We start from the raw sequence: 23,596 nt of genomic DNA, 5'->3' as shown, positions 1-23,596 counted from the left end.
GACTCAAGCGTCTTCCGCCGCTACCGAAGAGTGACCTGAAGGTGGTCATCAGACCACACCAAGGGCTACCACTCAAGAATGTTACCAGTCAGGCACTGGCAAGAGCCGTCATGGAGGCGTGCGAGGACAGAACCACTGACAACTATTTTATTCTAAGAATCAAGTCAGGCTCGAACATTTCAGTGATATCCACCCCGAATCGGGATACGGCCAAGGTCATGCAAGCCATCAAATCCTTGAACATCAACGGACGACAACACCCGGTCAATGCGTACGTTACGGCAGGAGAAGACACGACGCGGGGAGTAATCCACGGGATAGAAGCAAACACCCCTTCTGACGTGCTGCGATCGAACCTACGTATTCGAACGCAGGGACTGGAGTTGATCGACGCAAGAATGATGGGCGACTCACAAAGCGCCTTGCTCACCTTCTACGGCAGCCGAGTGCCAAGGTGTGTTTATTACTTCGGGGGAGAGAAACTCTGCACACCCTACCGAAATGCGGTACAATTCTGCCGTACCTGTGGCACCGTGGGACACCGCACCGACGTATGTCTACAGCCCGACGCGCAGGTGTGCCGCTCGTGCGGGGTGCGGGAGCCTGCCGATGGACACACGTGCACCCCCAAATGCGCCATTTGTGGGAGTGATCATCCAACGGGTGACCGCCGATGTCCCAAAAGACTAAAGCCAGTCAGGCAGATATCAAGACCACGGCCAAAGAAACCAACGAAGACCCAGCTACGGTGGTTCGCCACCGAAGACGAGGACTCCGAGCTGGAGTTCCTTCCGGCCATGGATCGTCGCAGCCGCTCCAGAACCCGCTCGCCGTCGAGGAGCCGATCTTGTTCCGGGCAGCCGGGCCAGAGGAGACGTTCGGCATCCCGACCCAAGGTGCCTCAGTAGCAAGATCAGCCGAAAAAGAAAGAGGCCCCAAGAAGCAAGTCACCAGGGATGCTACTGGCATGCAGCACCCCACAAAATAATCAGGTGAGCTGGGCGCAAGTCGCATCTCCCACTGCCAATCCTAAGAATACACCTACACCAATCACACAAAACCCAGAGTACAAGAAAATAGTAGAAGAAAACAAAATACTCCGAAACAGTTTAGCCGAGCTACGAGCCGAGTTTGAAGCTTTTAAGCGCATGGCAAACAACAGCACATCACAGCAACCGACACCAATTGCAGACCACACTTCCAAATCACCACCGCAGACATCACTGCAACAAAGTACCGCCTCCAGCACTCATTCGTTAACGCTGGAACAGTTAGCACAAAACATGCAACTAATGTTTGCAGAGCTACACAAACTCAAACGAATGGTAGAGGATGTGCAAACAAAAGCCGCGGCTGTCCCCCGAAAGAGGGTCAGTCAAAGTCCGGGAGCTCCTACCAGGACACCGAAAGCTATAGAGCACACTGATAGCGACAGTAATATCCATGGATAATATGGCAAACAACACAAAGACCGGACACATTGAAATCTGGCAATGGAATTGCTGCACGCTACGGACTAAATTGGCTAATTTCACGCACTACATAGAATCGGCGCCAATCCCTCCCGACGTTATCTGTATTCAGGAAATAGGGAAACAAAATCCAAAACTCAAAGGGTACGAGCTTTATGCTCACCCTGACTACCCTCAAGTAGCCACCTTTGCCAAGAAGGATGTCACGATTAGCGTAAATTATTCTTTTCGGGAACCTATTCAGCACCAGATAATCACGATTTGGCCGCAGAAAAGGGGCAAACCTAAAACAATTATTGTCAACGTTTACAGTTCTCCCAGAGAAAAACAGGCGGATTTTGAAAACGTGGTGGCCACCGCGGTGCGACTCACTCAAGGTAGGGACAAATTAATATTGTTAGGCGACATTAACGCACAACACTCAAATTGGGGCTACAATAGAGACAATCCCAAGGGCATATTGTTAGCAGACGTTGTAGAGCGCTACGCACTTTTCCAGCTAACTCAACCAGATCTCCCAACGCGAATCGGGAACAGCGTGTCCCACGACACTTCCCCCGACCTCACGTTCACCAACAACGAAAGTGAGACGCGATGGACGAACCTAGGTGAAAACCTAGGAAGCGATAACTATATCTTAAGCATATCGGTTAATGCAGCCAGGATTCGAAGAGCTATTGGCAAGGCAAGGCTATCCGACTGGACCAAATTTCGGGAAAAACAGGAAACAATCGGCAGCATAACAGACGTAGGAGAATGGGCCGAGCGGATCCGAGTTATTCACTCTAGGGTCACAAAAACAATTGAAACGACAACGGAGGCTCCAGCCGTGGATCGTCACCTCTTGCATCTCTGGGAAGCCCGGAGAGGCCTCACAAAAAGGTGGAAAAGGCAGAAGCTTAATCGCAAACTCCGGACACGGATAGCTCAGCTAGCGCAGGAAGCTAACGAATACGCACAAAAGTTAAGCGACAGCAATTGGCGTCAGTTCAGTGACTCGCTTCGGGGCACGTTGACTACAAAGAAAACATGGCGCATTCTTCGAAGTATGATTGACCCGGGAGGAACAAAAACAGTCGCGAATCGCACACTCAAGCTACTTGAAAACGAGTTTGAAGGTCGGGAAGCTGACATGATAGACAAAATTAAAGAGATATACGTAGGAACTGTACCGACCGGGCAATCCACCAAACCCGTTTACGAAGGTCAGGACCAACCGGAACTTGACGCCCCCATAACCTTTGAAGAGGTTTACGCAGCGGCACACTCCTTCAAGAAAAACACGACCCCAGGGGTAGATCAGGTCACGAACGCAATGATTCGCAATCTAAGTGATGACACGCTAAAGAGCTTGACCAAATTCTTTAACGACACGGTCTGGACAGAGGACGGCGTCCTTCCAAAAGAATGGAAGGAAGCAAAAATTATTCTTATTCCAAAACCAGGTAAGCCTCGTAACATCAACAACCTTCGACCCATCTCCCTAACGTCGTGCGCGGGGAAACTCTTTGAAAAGGTTGTGCAGGTCCGGCTCTCGAACCACATAGAGCTAAACAACATGTTCCCCTCCAACATGTTCGGTTTCCGACCCCACGTGTCAGCGCAGGACGTTTTTCTACTACTAAAACACGAGGTCCTGCACCCCAACAGAGGGTCGGAAGATAAATTTGTATTGGCATTGGACATCAAAAAGGCCTTCGACAGCATCTCCCACCACGCTATTCTGGAGGGACTGGAAGCGGTGAACTGCGGAACGCGAATTTATAACTACGTGCGCTCGTTCCTCAGCCACCGCACGGCCACAATCGGATTAGGCTCCACGAGGTCCGACACCTTCAACTGTCCCGACAGAGGTACCCCTCAGGGAGCTATACTCTCTCCACTGCTTTTCAATGTAGGGATGAGAAAGCTAGCCCTGGAGCTAGATAAACACCCGAATCTCGGTTGTGCGATATATGCCGATGATATTACGTTCTGGGCTCACCAGGGGTCCTACGGGGACAAGCAAGAAACCCTTCAAAAGGCCATAGACGCAGTCGTGGAATACGCGAGGGCGGCGGACATGGTATGCGCACCCGAAAAATCGGAATTCATTCGGGTGCGTGCGAAATACGCAAGAAAGAAGGACTGGGTGCCGCTCACTCTGACTCTCGACTGGGCGCCAATTCGTGAAGTGGAGACACTCCGAATATTGGGGATGTGGATACAGCAGAATGCTGGAACATCTCACACCCTACAAAAACTAAAGGCGGTCACAGGAAACGTGGCCAGAATGATACGGAGAGTGGCAAAAAGCAGACACAGCCTAACTGAGGGAGAGACCATCAGCCTGGTTCACGCATTTGTAATTAGCCGACTCACATACGCCCTTCCATATCAGGCCTTGACAAACCAAGAGAATAAACAGGCGAACGCAATAATAAGAAAAGCCTTCAAAGCCGCCCTTGGTCTTCCCGAATGCGCTAGCACAGAGAGATTCGAGGGACTGGGCCTGCACAATACTTTTGACGAGAACGCAGTCGCGACGTTATATGCCCAGAAAGAACGACTTTGTTCTTCAACTCAGGGCAGGGAAGTATTGGCGAGGTTAGGCTTTCCCCTGAGACCCCAGTATTGCGGAGAGGAAACGGCACAGATAGACCGCAATGTTCGATCGCACATCACGGTGGCCCCAATTCCCAAAAACATGCACCCCAAGTACCATCCCGGACGACGCAGAGCAAGGGCAAAGACCCTTCACAAACGTTTCGGCATGGGACCGGGGGTGTATTATACGGATGCCAGTCGAGCCAGCTCAGACACTTTCACCATAGTTTCTACATGCAACAACAACATAACGACGGCATCCTTCAAAACCACCTCGGCATGCGTGGCAGAGGCTGCAGCCATCGCCTTGGCCATTCAGGACGCCGAGCGCCAAACCAATTCGGCTGTCATATTATCCGACTCACAAGCGGCTTGCCGCCTGTTTTTGCAAGGAACGGCACCCAAATTAGTAATCAAAATTTTAGGCACTCAACTGGAGGGGCACCACACTATCGTCTGGTGTCCGGCACACGAGCGACTGGCAGGAAACGCTAGGGCAAACCGTACTGCTCGAGGTTTGAACGTCCGAGCAACGGCATGGCCTAGCGATGACCTTCCACCGAATTCTCGTGACATCCTCCTACAGCAAAGGCAGGAGCGGAGACGTTTTGGACATCCTCACTCCGATTTAAACAGCCAACAGGAGAGGGACTGGCGTCGTATTCAGACGAATACATACCCCAACCTGCACCACCTACACAGAATACACCCCACGAGGTTCACTGACGAGTGCCCGTGGTGCACAGACACACCCACACTAAAACACATCACATGGGAGTGTCCCAGGAGGCCTCCGCACATAGACAGTCCCATATTACACGAACATCCATTAATGAGGAATATGCAGTGGGAGGCATGGCTTGCGGACGAGGGTCGGGAGAGCCAGTTCGCTCTTCTGGACCAAGCCCAGCGAGCCGCTCGTGCCAGTGGGGCCCTGGAATAGGGGCTCCAACCATCGTGCCTTGTTTTATTTATATTAATAAAGTTTTACTCTCTCTCTCTCATTCCGCTTTCTACACACAATTCACTTGCCCAACTATAACTTATTGAGATGTCGCATGTGGTTTATAAATTTATATTATAAGTGAATAACATTGAAAACATCATCTAGTATTAGTAAGTGGTCATTTTTCTGGTATCACTGGAATTGCCATTAAAATCCAGGTGGCGCTAGCGTGACCTGCGAGAATCAGCCCCATTGGTCCTATCTGAATGTCACGGGCTTGTTACGAGCAATAGCAGAAGAAGAAGACGGGTAACGGCATTTCCGATTGCACATCCTGGGCCCTGCGATTTGCGACCACAGCAAGCAATGGAGCGATGCTTCCGAGCTCTCAGCATCAAGCCGATAAGAGAACGAGGCGGCGTCGCCCCCGAAACAGCTCCGCAAGCTCTAGAGGCCGCGAATTTTCTCGGAGCTCCCATTCCTCTATCGAGCTTGAAGGGACGCGCCAGCGTCCGAGCGTTCCCAGTCAAAGGGCTACCGCGGACGCCCAGTTCGATTCAGCTCAAGCAAGAGGCGCGACCGCCGCCACCGGATCAGACGCCGAAATTCCTGTGAACGAACCTCCTAAATATAAGCGAAGTCTGTCGTTTTATGACGTCGTCCAGCCCACTACACCCAACGCCACCACACCTCAGGAACAACAGACCGGTAGCACCGAACATGGCATGCGCAAACGGGGCATTGCTTCTACGACTGAATCACCTTTTTCGGTAGAACCAGGAGCCACCGACGGGCGACCAAAACAAGCTCGAGCAGTCGCCGAAGGCGAAGTCCAGCCTCCTCCAGGACAACGCCACACCTCGCAGCCGACACCGGTACTAGAGTCTGCTGCAGGCGCTCGGTCGATCACAGCCCATGTGACATCTTCCACATCGAACAAGGAAGCAGCCGATGCAACCCTGACGGCCGAAGTCCGCAGTTCAAAGCTACCGCCTGGTACGGTTAAGGCTAGGACACGCTCCGGCTCTACCGTCACTCTGGCGGTGCCCATCGACGCGGCCTCGCGAAGCGCACACTTGGGAAAGTCGTCGCCTCAAGACTCGGGGTCCCAGCGCGAGCCTTCCTTCTCGTCCTTGATTAGAGGTCTCAAGACGTTGACCAGAGAACGCATTGCAGAGCAGCGGGCCAGGCGACGAGGAAGCAAGTCTTCGATCTGGGACTCGGAACACGTGAGCGAGCTGTTTCTTTTCCGCGTCCACGCCGTACGGTACAGGGTGAGCTGTCAGTGTGCGACCTCTGGCAATCGAAAAGGTGTCAGATATAGTCGTTGCAATGTGCGACATATCATGGGAGTCACTGAGTTGCGATTCCTGGGCTGTATTTTTCAACTTTTTTCTGCCCCATCTCACGAATTTTCGGGCGCTGCTGCTGTGATCGTCTTGCCGCGCGTACCACTGGGTTTCATGCAACGCTACCAGATGGCACTAGCCTCCGCGCATGCCAACGGAACCTACATGCAAGCTCTGTTTTATGGTGGTGACAGCCTTTGTAAAGGTACTTACCGCCACCAGCTAGACTAGGGGGTTACGCTTTCCGACAACTTATAAGATGTGGGAAGCAAAATGGCGAAAAAGAAGCCAACAGACGACGTTTTCTGCAACATTTGGGGACGCGAATTCATTAACTTTTACGGCGAAGCTGTTAAGGGCTACTTTCCCCACTATCGAGTCCGCGTGTAGAAAGGAAGAAGCCCGACGATAGGGCAATGCCGGGACGACCCGCGGCGGAGGCGACGCAGACGTTAAGAATCAACGATGTATGTCGGTATTGCTACAGCTCCCTACATCAGCCGAGGCCTTGTCTTGCCGTCACGTTGATTTTTTTTTTCTTTGTAAAGCGAAGATTTCTTTCCCTGTTCTCGCGATTTTCCGGGCGTTGCTGTGATGGTCTTGCCGTGTGTGCCGCTGGGTTTCTTGCAATGCTACCAGATGGCACTAGCCTCTGCGAATCCCGAATGTCACCGCTGCGGCAGCGTTCAACAGTTTGTGCGTATGGCACGTGCTGTGCCTGCTTTCCTGTGCGACAGAAATGCGGGCGCTGAGCAGTGGAGGTCGCGTGCTGTGCTCTGATAGTGTAAACTTTACAATCGTCCATAACCTGAAGACAGCCCTCGGAGCTGGCGTCTTAAGCGTCCCAACAGCATGCTCGTCAGGAATGCAGAAGGAGCAGGTTAACACGCGCCAGCAAAATGGCTGCAAAGCATGCACTCAGTGTCGAGGACACCCAGGCCCGAAAGAATGGTCGCGCTTATCAGGAGCGCCTTCGCTGCGCAGCGAAACGTGGTGGTGACGCCGAACCTATGTATACAATGCACACTTTCAATTATATTTTTTGAATTACGCGCAGCTGTAGAATACCATTTAACAATTCTGCCACGATGCGATGTGCCATGTGAAGCAGTGATAATGATCAGTCCTCTCAGGCATTATATACAATGACGCGCAAAAACGTATCAAGCAAATACGTCTCCCTGTGTATTCCGTGGAATACTCAGACAAACAGCAGCGGCGCAAGCAGGGTGACGTGCCACATCAACTCCCCACTCCGATATTGGTCTAAACACTGAAGAACTTAGGCACTCGCCGCCAACGTCACCACTAATTATCGTCAATCAAGGCAATGCCGTGTAATGCCCTCGGGCCCCGAGGGTAATGAAATAAATAAATGAATGAATAGATAAATAAATAAATAAATAAATGAATAAATAAATAAATAAACCGCATACAAAGCTTTGCTTATATCGATTACCACAGGGCACGGGATCCATCGATGTTTTTTCTTTTAGGCACGTATGTAGCGAAGGACGGCCGAAAAAGTTTTCGAGCATGGAAATCGCTAGAGAGCCTAATTTTATTCGGATTTCGCTCCACACTGTGGAATTTCAGCGGCCGGTGTCATAATTGCGAGGACTACTATACCGACTGCACCTTTAATTTAAGGTGGAGGGCAGCGGGGCTCGCAGTAACAAAATGTCGTTTTTTTTTTCTCAATCCGGTGCCTCAAAAATACCTCCGATCGAGGATGCTTGTGGGAAGAGCACCACCCCGCGTGCGACGCACTACCTGGAAGTGCTCGAAGTTGGGAGTGCATAATCAAGCACGTAGTGCCAAACCATTACGGCTGAAAGCACAGCGTTGGCGCTACTGTACCTCAATCTCGACCCCATTCTCCATTATCTCACCGCGAACAGTACAGGTACTGCTGGTTTGCTGACGCGACAGCTGAGTCGAGCAAACACTGGCTGTAAGCATACAACAAGCAGAGTCTGAGCGCTATGGCTACCGTTCGCTGGCTCGTTCGAGAAATCGCTGGCAAAATATCGCGGCCGCATGCACGCACTGAAATTCCTGCCTATAGATTCCTTGCACGACAAGCTCTATCCTCTTCACCATAGCGCACACAATTCTGTCACAGGGGAGCCGAATAGTGAGCTAAAAATACCAAGTAGTTTCAACGCATCAGCCCGGTTTTCCTGGGTAACCTCGCCAGCGTATTTTACAATATAACACATGCTATTGTTCCGCAGCAAAAGCACGCAAATCTAGATAATGAAAGGTAAGAACACCAAATGGCCTGCGTCATTATGAATGTTTCTCGGATTACGTTCATGCCCGAACGGCAGGTGTAGGAATATTCACGTAAAGAAAGCAAAAAATAAATTGAAAAGCGCATGTGCCTTCTTTCTGGTAACAAGCACGCGCCCTCACTTTTTCTCGGCGCGTAATTTTGGTATCAGGATTGAGTGAAATATTTCTTTCGTGCTTCATTTTACAGGGGCAGCGCGGTTCACGGATAGTGGTCAGAGTAGCAGGGATACCTATGACAAAGCGGCAAATCCTCCTCATGGCCATCTTAATTTTCATAGTGACAACCGTGACAGCCGCCGTCGTCATCCTGTTCAGACGAGAGCAGGAAACTGCTCCCACAAAGCCGTACTGCAAGACCAACGATTGCCTCGATCACGCCTGGCGCCTTTCCGATAAGCTAAATAGCAGCCTCGATCCCTGCCAGAACTTCGGGGCTTAGGTCTGTTCCGCTTGGTCCCCACCAAAGGGGTACCTTGAGCACTCTAACTCAGCCATGGATGACGTACGGAAATCTTGGTTCCCACTGTTCGGAAATATTCTTAGAGAAGGCGCCAAAACAATTCGGGTTGGCCACAAGCCGCTAGTCATGTACGCCACATGCATGGGCGACAGTAAACAGTACGGCTCGAACGTGGATATCTTCTGGAAGTTCCTAAAGGAGTGTAGACTGTCGTGGCCGGAAGAGCCAGAGTCAAGTGACACCAGCGCCCTCGATGTACTGATAACGCTCGCGTTCAAGTGGCAGGTTTCACTCTTCTTTCAATTGAGACTACTGCGCTTGGGACCCGCACCGAATTGGCGTTTGACTTTAGATCCAGGCCCACTTGTACCGCTAATGTACCAGCATCATCTCATGATCAAAAATACCGGCGGATACGCCAAGTACTGGGCTGCGTTCTTCTCCACTCTCAAGGGAAGCTATGACAAGGACGCGACGATAAACCAGACGCTCATAGAGACAACCATGTTGTTGGAAGGGGACGTCTTTAGAAGCCTCCTATTTGCCATGCGTCCACTTGGAGTCCAACAACTACTGGTGCCAATCGCCAAGATTAGACTCTACACTCCGCCTCTGGACTCGAATCAGTGGCTACGGGCATTAAAGCAGTTGGAGCTTCAGCCTGAGATGGAATCCAACGACCAGGTTGTCATAGCCGACAAAAACTTCTTCCAGACCATGGCGGCCGTGATGGCCTCGTTTACGGACACCCAGCTGCTGTCCCTGATTGCGTGGTCTTGCGTGCAGCTCGTGGCACCGGCAGTGGATTTGCAGCTGCTGAAGTACCGGTACGACCAAGGCGTCATACTTTACTGGCCATACTTCTGCGAACGTTTTGTCGAGACCACCTACCGACTCCTCGTGGTTGCTCTCACCTCTGTGTGGCGTTTCTCAAGACAGGAACGAGCCGTCATCTCCGCAAACTTCGACCACCTGGTTGCAACTGCCAGCGCTTTGATCAACGCCACAACGCCGCCGCTTATTGGTCGTTCTTCAGCTCTCTGACTTCCTTTGTATTTAAACATTTTACTTTTAGTTAGCAACAATGTGCCCATCTGTGTGTCTCAGACGTCGAAAAACATTCACGTCATCTATCGCGTTTGCGGGCTGTGTGCACTTTTGTTTAATTTTTGTTTAAGCCCTATTCATGAACGTGTTTTCGAAGACAATGTCCAATGTATTTCTTGGCTGTGTTTAAAAGGATTTTTTTTTATTTCATCAAGATTTTCTTTGTAATTCGCGGCTGCCTAGCGTGCGTTTTCTATGCCCGTCTGCCCTGCACCATTGAATATTCTGCAGTTGGCTGAAGGGCACCTGGTGCACACTTACAGAAGGCTTGAAACAAGCTAATATTTGACTGATTTGAACTGCTTCCCGAGCGAAATTATTCGTATCATTTCTCTAGTAACTGCTACACACAGAGTTCAGTGAATAAAATCTTGTTTTTGGCAAATTCTCTGGCAGCTCGACTGCGGTTCTCGCAGCGCTCCTTAGCGGTTCTCGAGACGAATGGAAACCAACTGTACAAAAACCGCAGCGTTCTTTCGTCGTACCAACTTATCCAATGTATTAAACGTTCGATTGTTAGCACGTTGCACATTGATGTAGAGTTCGCGCCCGTGTGATGAATAAATTTCAAAGCTGCGGATTATTTCTTACATTCATGCCAGTTACTGCCCGTCTTGATGGTCAGCAAACTGGAAAGTTAGTGATGCCACGTGAAAAGCACGCCATTTACCGCATGTTATCATATTTATTAACGCGATGAGGTTTGTTAGCGTACTTTAGTCGTTTAGTGTATCTATCTATCTATCTATCTATCTATCTATCTATCTATCTATCTATCTATCTATCTATCTATCTATCTATCTATCTTCTTTCGTCGACCCAGTGCCCTATGTTGCCTACCTGCTTGAACCGCTAGGTAAATGCTGGTGGTCAACGCCATCGTGTTCGGTCCATCGTCTTATTTCAAGCTTAGTGGCCTTACTCTTCTCATACCGTCGTCGTCACACCTTCTACGCCGAGTTATCGCGTTTAACATTGAAGTGCATTTCATGCCCGAGTGAAGACCAAATTTCAAAGCTGAGGATAATTTGATGCCTTCATGCCATTTACTGGTGGTGTCGATGGTAAATGAGGGGGAAAGAGAGAAAAAACCAATTGAAAATGACAACGATAGGCGCACCTTATTATATTTACTATTGCGATTAGCTTTCTTTGCCTACTTCAGTCGTTTTGAGCCTATCTATATATCTATCTATCTCTCTCTTTATCGGTCTATCGTCATCATTCCACATTCGCGATCTGACTCTCGTCATGCCACCGCCGTCACCACTTCTAAGTATCTGCTCGCGGTTGTGATGTCGTCGAGGTCGTTACATTGCGGTCAGTCCTGCTTTGTCAGCCGGCCCCTGTCATGCCGTCGTTTTCACGCCATCGTCATCATACAGTCGGCGTGCATTCGCTGTCACAGCGCCGCCGTGATGCCGTAAAGATCGTTCCATTGTCGTCATTGCAGTTTAGTCATCTAACACTCATCATGCAGGCGTCATGACGTCATCGTCACGTCATCGTCGTCACGCGATCGCTTTGCCTTCGTAATCGCTTCAGTAAAGTCCTCCCATTGTCATCATGCCGTACTCGTCATAACGCCTCCACAATTCCACTGACGTCGATCTTTCTTTGTCATTCTATTGTAGTCACACTGTCGTGAATCAATCGCGATTAGGCCGCCATTGCCACGTGGTCATCTTCAGATAGTAACTCAGGCATCTGTTGTAAGGCAGTCGCTATCCCGCGTCCGTTATCAGATCGTGGTCACTTCATCATGGTGGCGTCGACGTCGTCATACAGGTTTCATACAGTTTCTTGTCGCGCCGTCATCAGCGTAGGCGTGTTCACATTTCTCTCATGTCATCGTTGTCAGTGCGCCGTTGTTAAACAGTGGTGATCGTTTCATCACGGTAATTCTAACTTTGACATCCCAGTTTGGTCATGTCGTCGTTATTAGCCATCGTCGTCACACAGTCATCGTCACGCAGCCTTTTACCATCGTCATGGCTTCAGTAACTTCATTTATTATGGTCATGCCTAGTTGTCAAATCGCCTTCGTCGAACCATCGACGTCATTTCTTCCTTGTCATTCTGCAACAGTTATGGTTTACCCCGAAGAAAGTACCCGGGGTGTGCTTTTTTTTTTCTTTTTGTGGCTATTGGCTTTCTATCGAAGCGAAGGAACCGGGCTGAAAATACGAGCGGCGCTGGCGACTGACCGCGATGTCACCTCGGGAATGTGCTCTCGGCCTGCCGAAGCAGTCCTAACTGACAGTCCCTATGAGTGCGCGACGTCGAGGGAATTATTATGTCCGCACAGCAAATTTGAGGGATCAGGAATCTGGTGGGGACGAGCGTGTGTACGTGTGGCGATCGGTTAACGCTCGATTCTGTACTTCAGTCGTGTTAGTTCGGATTGATTTAGTTTTGATTGATTTGTTCACTGCGTCTTTTCGAGACCATGTCTGGGCGCTTAAACTCTGGCGCCTATTGGATCACGTCGGCTTGCCTGATTGTTCTGCCTAGTCGATTAATGAAGAGGCCTGTTTTTCCCAGCGGTCCGCGTGTCCTTTGGATGCTGCACAAAGCAAATTAAGGAGAAGATCCCAGTCTTTTCAGGCTGAGCAAGGAGACAGCAGCCATCGGTGCCACCTCATCATAGGAAACCATGCCAGTCAAGCAGGCCGCCGACCACGGTCTGACCTCGATTTGTATGTAAATACAAATTTCAGAAAAAGTTATAAGGACGTCATGGAGCTTTCGGTTATTCGATAGTGTTTTGCACAGGAGGGCGAAAGGCTTTCCGGAAAGTTGTAGGGAACTCGTTGTCCCGGAGTGTTTGAAGTCCGAGCTTTTAAAGCAGTGTCCTTTCGACACTACGGCGGGCAACCACGACGTCAAGCGCGCATGGGGGATAGTTCCGCCGTTGTCTTTGGCCAAAGATGTTCTCGCATCATAAAAAGGGCTTGCTCTCCTGCTCTGACTGCCACAATGGAGAGCTTGCAACAGGAAAGCTAGCCAATGTCACACGTTTTGTGGCATTCAAGATTGAGCCCATACTTCATGTAAATAAAGGCCTAGGCGCGCAGCAGGGAATCAAAGACGTCGGGAAAGTAACCCACCGACTCCAACCTGATCCTAATCTAATAGACCAAACCGAAAACAATGTGACGCTTTGACGCACGACGAGTCTGTTGACGAATATAAAAGAAAAAGAAAGAAAGAGCGCGATAGTCGCCGTGATATGCGCAAGTGCGGTCCGCGTGCTGACGGGAGCCTTGCCACGTGTGATCGTGTCTGTGAGTTTGAGACGCGTGATTCAATGCGTCAAGCTGAAAGCTAAACGAGACCAAAGTTTGCTTCGACTGGAGGACATTTCCCAACGAGTACTTTCAAAGTAGCAACGCTGCTTACGACAGAGACACTGATCTGTATTAAAGCGCAAGTGAATTAAGTTTACTGTTTAATTTCCATGTGGTTCGTGATTGCTCTGAATCGTTTTTTTTTTCAGATTTGTTTAAACATGCTTTTTACTATTATAAAGATTCTTGATTTTTGAAACGTTTTTTGATGCCCCATCGTCCCTGAAGTTAACCCTTTACAAAACATTGGTACGTTCTAAATTAGAGTACGCATGCGCCATATGGGATCCTACTCGGACTACACTCATTCATACTGTTGAAGCCATTCAGAATCGCGGCGCACGTATCATCTTCTCGAATTATTCACGTCATTCCAGTGTCACATCAATGAAGAAAACACTAAACTTGCCTCACATTTCGTTGCGTCGAAAGTCATCTCGCCTTAGCCTTTTTCATAAAACCTATTATAATAACAATGAGATGAAGGGCGTTTCGTTTGATCCACCTCATTACATATCTTCAAGGACCGATCATCGCTTCAAGCTGCGGCTACCTTTTTGTCGCACAAAATTGCGTAATGACTCTTTTGTTCCTAGAACAAGTGTCGCATGGAACCACCTTCCCTCCACAAACGCAAGCATAGCTGATGACCACAAGTTCAAGATCACTTTACAAGACGTCTTGTAATATTTTTGATTGTTTGCTGCACGCCTTGCCATTTCTTCCCCACTCCTTTCTATAGTGCCTTTGGGCCCTAAATGTATTTTAAATAAAAAAAATTTAAAAAATAAATGCTGTTCTAAGTTGGGCTCCTGTGCGCGCGATGAGTTGCTTCACCGCTTAGCATTTGAAAAAAATTGCGAAAGTATGCGCAACTGTGCTCCCTTAGGGAGCATCTACCACAACACTAGAGTTTGAGACGGAACAGGGCTGGGTCGGAGTAGCCGAGATTGCAAAGAGCCACCCGGCCGTGCCTGTGGGGCGTGTTTCGAAAAACAAGTAAACATTCAGGGCTAATAGGATTTATGGCTTGCGGTAGCGTGAAAGATGAACAAGAAAACCGAGGCGAGTAGCGCATTGCAGACTGCCAAACGCGAAAAAAGAAACGGTCAACCAAGAGTCGACGCAAAGGAACAGAAGGACGACGTAAATGCGCGTGACACAGGTTATACAAAAAGACAAAATGTGTCAATAGCGAGTACGAAAACATTCACCTACAATTGCGATACTCCCTAAAGCTAAATTTGAGCGGTGCTCTATACGTGCTTTCATTCCGTGATATACTGGTTGGCGCCGAGTATATGTCTCCTGCGGCACGTTGAAAATGGAGCGAAATGTGGCGCGACTGCCTCACTAATCGCAGAATTGCTTGAGGCAGCGTCTGGGTGACGCGAGGGCGCGATTGACAGCAGCCGCCGCACACAGACCTCCCAGAAGACGCGTGCTACTCTCGTGCCATCTTGTAGTGATCATCGCCGTAGAGCACGTCTTGTGCGGCACTACGCTTTTTTTCTCGCACTTTCGCCATACTCTTCTCCTCCGCTATTCGTCTTAAAGTTCCGCTGCACCCGCCTTCTCCGCTTTCGTCCTCGCGCTCTAGTCGCTTCCGCCATCATTTATCCGCCGCTGCGTTCGTTCTTTCATCCTTCTATGTGCTCGTTCGCATGGTTACGCCGATGCTCCCCGCAGGAACGGACGCCTAAGCGCTGCGCTCTAAGAGAGAGTGAAAGAGAAAAATCATAGGCATATAACGAACACGTAAATGAAAATAATAATGGGGTTTTATATGCCAAAAACAAGATTTGATTTTGAGGCACGCGGTAGTGGGGGACGCCGGATTAATTGCGACCACCGGGGCATAATTAACGTGCCCAAAATGTGCACGACGCAGGCTTTCAGGCATGTAAATCTAATCACTTCCTTGCTTTCTTCCTTTATTATGGCGCGAGCCCACTACAGGTAATTGATCAAGAAGTCGGCGGTTAAACAGGTGGGGGGGGGGAGAAAACTTGGGGATGAAGTATATGTAAGGCAGCACTTGATGTTATACAATGAATAAAGCTAGACATACTTAGGTTAAGTGCATTTCTTTTAGTTGTAGACGTGTGCTTTTGGAAAGGAAAGCAAACTATGAGGTTATCAGTTTTAGTAATTTTAAATAGGATTTTTGTAAACTAATGCAAAATAAATCATCACCCTCGATGTACGTATGTCGACGTTGCTTTCTTTAACGTCGACGATTCGGTGATCCCTTACTTTTTTACTTTGTGCCGACTAGAAAGAATATCTGATAAAGGAAGCAGATTTGCCATTTTGCACAAATGCATCTTTGAAAAGACCACTGAAACCATGAAACTTTAGGAGTTCTAAATTCCCTTTGACTAATGGAACAAAACCTTGGGCAAGTATGCGTCTCCGACAGAGATCGTTTTAAAGGGAAATAATCATTATTTTAATGAAAATAAAACTTCCTTTGTTAACAGTCTCGTTAACAGTTGCGGTGGGGGCTCCGAAAATATAGCGCTGAAATCAGTGAGAAATGGCCAGCGCGGTCTCGCGCCATTTGCTCTCGCCACGAGGTAACACTAGAAGAAGACGAGGGTTCCAGGGCTCGCACCCCAATTTCTTCGGTTTTACTGGATTGAAACATCTTTGGAGTTCGCCGCGAAAGAACAAGCGACATGGTCCCAAACAATGATGCTCCCAACGAGAAGAGAAGCAAGAAGCGGCGTCGCTCTCGCAAACATAGCGTCAGTTCCAGTGGAAATGCGTCGTCACGCAGCTCATCGGCCTCGAGCAAGTCCGAAGCAACACGCAGGCGTCCCAGCTATACCGGTCTAGAAAAAGATACGAAAGGCTCCGCGATTGCCGCGCTGGAATCGAACTTGCCGGTAGCCACGACCACCGCCCTTCAACTGGACGAAGTAATTCCCCCGCGCGATAAGAGCCCTTTCAAACGGAGGCTGTCTTTCGCCGCCGATTTCCAGCGCAAGTCCTCGGACCCCAGCGAGCCTCAGCAGCAACTCGCTTCCGCCGACTTTGGTCCGGTAGAACCTCACGTTGCTACTCCCACTGCTCCGACGACGGAGAAGCCTGGAGAGAGCATCCAGCTCCCAGAGCAGAAGGAACAACAGGCGCCCCAACCAGAATGTGAAACCACCCTGCCAGCTCAGTCTCCGGAGTGCGCCTTCAGCAGTGCGAATACAATCCAGACGCTGTCCGCTACCTCGATCAAGGAGAGGGCCGAGGGCTCTCCGAAGCTCTCGGAAGGACAGCCGGAGCCACAAGATGGACGCAAAGTGAGCCAGTCAAGTCGCAAAGCAAGTTTATCTCACCAGCACGCTTCGTTGTCCTCTGTCCTTCAAGAACTTAACACCATCAACGAAGAACACCTCGAAGGCCAGCGAATCAAGTCAGAAGCTCGGAGGACCTCGTACTATTATTTGGATCACGTGAGTTTCATACTACTTGTCACCTTTTCACTCTCCTACCCCCCTTCGTGCCGTTCCTCACAGTTTTGTCTCCAACATTTCTGAAGACAATATTGTAGTGATAAAGAGACGAGAGCAGTTTTGCGTAGGCCTTGCCGGTTCAAATGCGTGTGAATAAGCGAAATATATTTCTCGTATTGACGATGCGGTCAGCATAGTCGCCGACAGGCGAACAAGAAACGCGCGGTGCGCCCCCAGAACAGACACGCATGCAGGGAGGAAGCAGGAATGAAGGATGACATATAATGAATTGTTTCCTTGCTGAATCAGATGGTAACGGCCACTGTGGTATTCCTTCAATTAAGTGCCTTTCTAATGGTTAGGTAGTGGCCCCGGCGCAGGACTCGCCTCCAGCGGAGAACGCTCTTTCGGGATCGTGGTATTTGTTTGAGCAGTAAATACGGTCTCTATAACGGTAGCCTCGGTATGTCCGCGCGAAAGCTTGCAGTTGTGCTGCTTCCAACTTCTGTCAATGCCCAGTGGTTTCGCGTGCGGTTGATCGGAACTTCTTTCGAACACTTCCGTTTTGTCCTCGGTGACCAACGTTCGCAGACCGAGTTCGTCCATCCCGTCGTTTCCATCAGTTGGTCGGCGGCAATGTTATTTTTGAAGTTCACGCTGAGTCGCGGTCTTGCTGATCTGGTAATAGTACGTGCTTTCCGTTTCTCCCTTGACAGCAGTCGCAACTAATCTTCCTCTCGTCGAGCTCATTGCGATTACATTGAAGCAGTCCAGCTTGTCTGATCGTTCGTGTCGATTGCTTTGGTGGTTGGGGTGAAGGTAAGGGACTTAGCTGATTCTTGGCTAGCCAGCCTTCTGCACGGAGTCCATTGTGTTCACCTTGTTTATGATGTTCCACTCCTAACAAGCAGTCACAGCCTATCAAAATGGCGGTATCGCGGTTGTCTTCGTCGCAACAAGTGGTATGAACGTTGATGGAATTACGTTGCATTGCATCAATACTCATCCTGTTAGGACAGGGAATCTGCTGGCTGCAGATCAGAATATCTTCCAGGGCTCCTTGTAGCATAGTGGTGGCATTATTTGTGCCATGGAAGAGTTAACGATATCTCATATCCTTATGCGTCTCCCTGCTTTCAGTACTCTAGGCAGGCTGTACGCATTTGGGCCCTTCGAGCGTATAAATATAAATATAAATATTGTATATATATATTGACACGTGTATAAATATAAATACACGTGTCAATATATATATATATATATATATGTATATATATATATATATATATATATATATATATATATATATATATATGTAACGGTAAGCTGCGTTTCGTACCTTTCTTTCCTATAACGCTGGGCGCCTGATATGCCCGGTCACACAAACGGCGCGTGTGTTATCAGCGTCGCATAGCGTTCTTGACAAGAAAATAGCCGCGCACTTTTCAAGAAAAGAAACGACAGCAAGACAGATGACGTTTCTTGTTGTTACAAAAACAGGCCCTTCGCCGATGTCGGCAATAAGTAATTATTAAGGTACAATGACTACACCTGACGACGTAAACAGTGGTTGCAAGTAGCAGGACTATTGTGCGCATTCGCCCGGTGCCCCGCTGACGAGGATCTTAGGCCTCGTCGCTCCGTCTCTTTAGCTTGACCCCCTTACAACAGTGCATGTGCTCAGGTTGTGGCGCCAATACCGATATTCAATATCTAAGCAGTCTGCGTCTCATACAGCCATTTTAAATGAATATTTTCTCTGTGCGCGTAGATGGTGGAAGCAATACGCACACCGTGTCCACAAATAGCGAAGTAAATTCGACATCAAAGCAACCAAATTTCAAAAAAAGTATTCCGAAGGTTTTTATGAGCAGTAGAAAAAGATTTAATAATGTAGCTAGTATGAAAGAAAAAAGAAACGTTCACGAAAGTGGTCGTTCCCTTACATTCTAGAAGCTCGCTGTTGCATTGTTGCAAGAATGACTCGCATGAACAATTTCTTGGAGAGCGGATAAATTTCCACCACAACGGGCATGCTAATCAAAACAGTTACATTTTTCCTCATTCGTTATTGCAAACCTAATTAAGGGCATTCGAAATGTTAAGTGTAATCTGCCATCTTTGCAGCAACGCGCTAGGCGACATCGTGTCTAAGACGCGGCAAAATGAAACTGCTCGCTCGACAGCCTAATTTCACGCATAGCTACTTCTTTCACCCTTGTTCTGTGGTGTCCTCTTCCTGTGGTTCGCTGTTGTGTTCGAAGCAAGACGCTTTTGATAACGCATGCAAGAAGCCAGGCTTGCTTATTTTTTTTTGTTAGTACTGACGAGAGGAGGGCAATAGCCAGGATAATATCATCGCATCAAATATAATCCGCATGGTGATCAGTGGCCTACGCTCACGGCATTTTCCATTTTGTTCCGGCGTGCCCATTTGTTTAAAGCGGCATGTATAAAAGACCCTTACAACCTCACTTCCACCCCCCCCCCCCCAATGAAACAGTTTTTTTTTATCTGTGCCTTTTTTTTTATCCCCATCAGCTTCGTTTAAAATTAACGCTGAAAGGCAACGCACCCTTCCGTGCAACCATTTTTCTAATTTTTGTGCAAAACAGTGCTGTTCAACATACAACGCACGTAGTGCTATTAAAGTGTTTGGAGCATTTTGGCTGTTCGAAAAAAATTGCTAAAAAACTGAAAAGCTCCTCACGGGTTAGTGCGGCACATTTTGCTTTAAATATTTTCCACACAAAAGTAAAATCAAGGTAACTTCTGGGAAGAGAGCGCGTCTTTCACGAAATTTGTAATTTTTAGTCGTACCAAAAAAAAAACAGAAGGAAATCGCATTGACAGGTTAACACAAGTGCGCAGGGGTGTCATTTATTGAAGCCATTTATTAACTTAAAAAATCTGGGCAGCTCAGCAAAGTCCATCAAATCATGTTTGGTCACGCTAGAGACAAAAAAGGAAGAGCGGGTATCACGTTCGGTGCACATGGCCTAAACTCTCTTCCCAGCTGCTCACCGACCGCGTAGACAGACAAGGATCGCGCGCTCTATTCTCAAGCCGTCGCATTTTCACCACTCAGCACGCTGGTGAATCGCATGTTTTTCCTTTTCGTATTTCAATTTGGCATTTTATTAGTGCGCGTCTCTTCCTTTTTCACCTCTGGTACCGAGCCGCTGCTCTGCATAGTTATGCTAACCGCGTGTTTTCAGGCTTTCTCATGTTATTGCGCCGTGCTTGAAGCCAGAGTGGCTGTAAGCAGCTAAATCTGCAATACATGCGAACGCCTGCAGCACAAGAGCAGTGTAACGGAAGGCGAGTGGGAGAGAACCCGCGCAAAGTCATTTCTCCCGAAGCACTGGCACATGAGAAAAAACAGCGCGCGGAACAAGGAAACTCTCGACGCTCAACTTGCTGATCACACTTCTCCTGCATTTTCACGGCATTATGCATGTGCGACCTCACTCACACAGTTTCGGGTCAGAGCATCCAGAGTTCATGCATGGAGCTTTGTGCATGAAGTTTTATAAGCTCCGAACAACAGCACTATACTGCTGGAGCTTCGATTTTTCACGCGAGACGCGTTTTGTTGCCGACGCAAAATATCTGGGGGCTTGGAATGCAATGCAATGTTATTATAGGCGCGACTGCGGGGAGGGGGTGGGGCTCCAGAGCCCGGGCCCTCTCCGACGTTTCCCCGAGGACAGGGGCGCAGAGCCCTCAACCCCCCCCCCCCCCCCCCCTTCCCCGGTGATACCGACACCTGCCCCACGCCCCCATGAAGTTTCATGACAGGCGTTCTGTTACCCACATCATTTGACGTTTCTTTTGAGTTGCCTTTTGAGTTTTCACTTAAAGTTTTACTGCGTTTAAAAACCTACTGCATCATTGTCGGTGCAGAAGTTCACAGGCTTCAAATCATATTTTCGCTTTATTTCTGCGAATCCTACCAATAAGATGACAAGCGCATTAGAAGCACCAGCGGCGGCTACCTCATCCGTGCTTTATATCTTCATGTAGTTTTTTCTTAATTGAGAGTGTGAGCACCATGTACAAACACTATATATTTAAATACATACAAAGGAAAAAGTTTGTTATAATAATTCAAGAAACAAGGTAGCCATCTAACAATTATTTCTAATTACATGGATAGTCTATGCATAGACAACGAATCTGTTGCCCTATGCTTAACTCGCGTCAAATTATTTTGCATGCTTCTTTTGATCCTGAAAGAAACCCGCAGATTTCAGTGACCCCTTCACCAGAGCATTTTATCAATGCCGTGTGAAATGCACTTGAATGATACGTGCCTCAGTATTGGTTTTCCTTCCATAGACAATGCTAATCACTCGTTAAATAAATATACTTCAAATAATTACATTTATGAGTGATGGAAACATCGCCACTTTCATGAAAAGGTCATAAATACGTATATAATTACATAAGAAAACCAAATGAGGCGAAACCGGATCCGCTCGAGATCAGATCCAATAGGAGTCATGCGCAGCAGCGCTTATACCCGGACTCGCAGGAAAAAAAAAGAAAAATATACTGCAATTGCACCGCGAAGGCGACGTAGTATTAGTGATAGCGAAGTATAAAACAATTACCGGAAGGGAAATTATTACCGTGTAAATCCGTGTAAGGGCCGCACCCATGTAACAGCCTCACCACCAACTGCACCTTCAATATATATATATATATATATATATATATATATATATATTCTGATGCGATTCTGATGAAGGCCGGACCCCGGCCGAAACGTCAATAAACCGCTTCATACGGGCGTCTACTTCACTGTGAATATTTACCCGCACCCAGAACTGCTTTTTTTCTGGTATATATATATATATATATATATATATATATATATATATATATATATATATATATATATATATATACTTTTTAATCCAAACGAGCAGCAATCGCGTTCGGTACGATGGTTCCGATCACGCTCAACAAGATCGAATTTTCGCACACACTGTACTTTCGCGCGTCGCTAAAAGATGGCGAGAGCAGACGATCGCGGAAGTGCACGGCGAATTGCATGCATGTCGTTAGAAAAATTCGGTGAAAGGGCCGGTCGCATGTTAGGCTCGTCAAAATTGCCACGGAATAGTGCAGTCCTTGTACGCGCCTGTCTATACGTTAAATCTATCGGCCATATAAATTGTAGGTGACATTCATTTATTAATTAAAATAACAAGCCTAGCGTAATGCACTGTCCAAGTAAACCTGTAAATATCGCAGTGGATGAACGCGTGCACTGTCACCACGCCGGCATTATGAAGAAGGCCGCCAGCGGGGGCGAAAGCTTCGTGCAGCCGCGCGATTCACCTCGCGACTCCGCAGATTAGATTGATCATCATCATCTGTCTAACTTTATGTCCGCTACAACACGGCCTCTATCAACGATATCTCCAATCACAACTTTCTCTTGGATAACGCAATCTACAACACTAGTGGCGCAGTAAGACAACCCGGCAAGGAAGAGAGCGCGCATGAAGTTGGCAGCCATCCCTGCTTGGCCTGAACCACTGCACCCGCCAATGATTACCCACAATTAGACACGACACGCGGGCTGCGTAAGCGTTAGCTGCGCACAGTCATTCGCAGCTACGCCTCTCCTTCCCAAACGCTGGTTTGATCACGTGACCTCCAACAAACCCAAACATTCAGCGCGTGGGAAGATAATGCCCATCAAGCCGCCATCCTTTTCAGCTCAGTATTACGTGCTTATTCTGGCACCCACAGTCGCTCATTCAAATGGCTTTTGTACTTTATAAGGACCAGAGACGTGGACAGATAAAACAAGAACTAGAAAACACGCGTGCAGCTCGCTTCTACCGCGGCTGCGGACGTCGCAGTATCCACCCGCTAAGAACACGCGTGAGCGCCAACGACAGAGCTAACTGTGGGCATGTCGCTGGTCGGTACTTCACCATTACCCGTCTGACGTTGAGAAGGAAGCGTATTTGCCACCGTATATCAACACCAACGCAAGCATAACACTAGGCGCGCGGGGAGAGAGCACACGCGAAAGGACCACCCATCTCGGATTACAAGCTTCAACGCGGCGAAGAAAATAAAGCGCGCGGCCCGCGTATGTAGCCATCCTCAGACGCACGGACAGCCAAGGGCGGTCACTAAACACTAGAAGACGCGCGCTCTTACTGACTGATTGGGCATAACCGATTAATTTGGACAATCGTTCGCTCTCGTTTTAAAGGAGCGATGCGGCTTCATCAAAGTTGCGTGGCGTTAAGCCTTGATAAAAGAAACAAGTTGGGAGCTATCGCATAGATCTGACCCGTTCTGTACCAGAGCTCCCGTTTTACGGAGCGCTTCTTCCACAGCAAGGTGTTCATGATGTATTCAGTTGGCAAAAGTTATCAGGCGCTAATACAAGGCAAGGACGCAGTGAGTAGAGCTTCAGGCAATAGAGGCAAGCTTCAAGCAAACCATGTCGCTTATAAAAGAACGCAAAAAGTAAATGCACAGGAATATAGATGGGGTAAATATCAGCGAAAGCAAGGTGAGGCCTTCTGCGTATGAAAAAAACGC

At 48.4% G+C, this 23,596-nt stretch overlaps 2 protein-coding genes across 4 annotated transcripts in view; both read left to right on the top strand.

The window, feature by feature from the left end:
* The first annotated feature begins 5,316 nt into the window (after nucleotides 1–5,316).
* LOC135909043 (uncharacterized) lies at nucleotides 5,317–10,624 on the top strand. Its single transcript, XM_065440898.2, has 2 exons — nucleotides 5,317–6,233; nucleotides 8,839–10,624. The coding sequence occupies exon 2, from the start codon at nucleotides 9,145–9,147 to the stop codon at nucleotides 10,153–10,155; it is 1,011 nt and encodes a 336-aa protein (XP_065296970.1). The 5' UTR covers nucleotides 5,317–6,233; nucleotides 8,839–9,144; the 3' UTR covers nucleotides 10,156–10,624.
* A 5,548-nt stretch (nucleotides 10,625–16,172) lies between these two features.
* LOC135908988 (endothelin-converting enzyme 1-like) overlaps nucleotides 16,173–23,596 on the top strand; it is a 31,965-nt gene continuing 24,541 nt past the window's right edge. For all 3 annotated transcript variants that reach the window (XM_070533638.1, XM_070533639.1, XM_065440850.2), the window contains exon 1: nucleotides 16,173–17,020. In XM_070533638.1, the coding sequence (XP_070389739.1) occupies nucleotides 16,250–17,020 (771 nt within the window). In that variant the 5' untranslated portion in view covers nucleotides 16,173–16,249. The remainder of the gene's footprint in view (nucleotides 17,021–23,596) is intronic.

The sequence above is a fragment of the Dermacentor albipictus genome, chromosome 2, assembly GCF_038994185.2.
Source record: "Dermacentor albipictus isolate Rhodes 1998 colony chromosome 2, USDA_Dalb.pri_finalv2, whole genome shotgun sequence".
Taxonomy (NCBI): Eukaryota; Metazoa; Arthropoda; class Arachnida; order Ixodida; family Ixodidae; genus Dermacentor; species Dermacentor albipictus.
The sequence above is the reverse complement of the archived record's forward strand: the minus strand, read 5'-3'. Positions and strand labels throughout refer to the sequence as shown.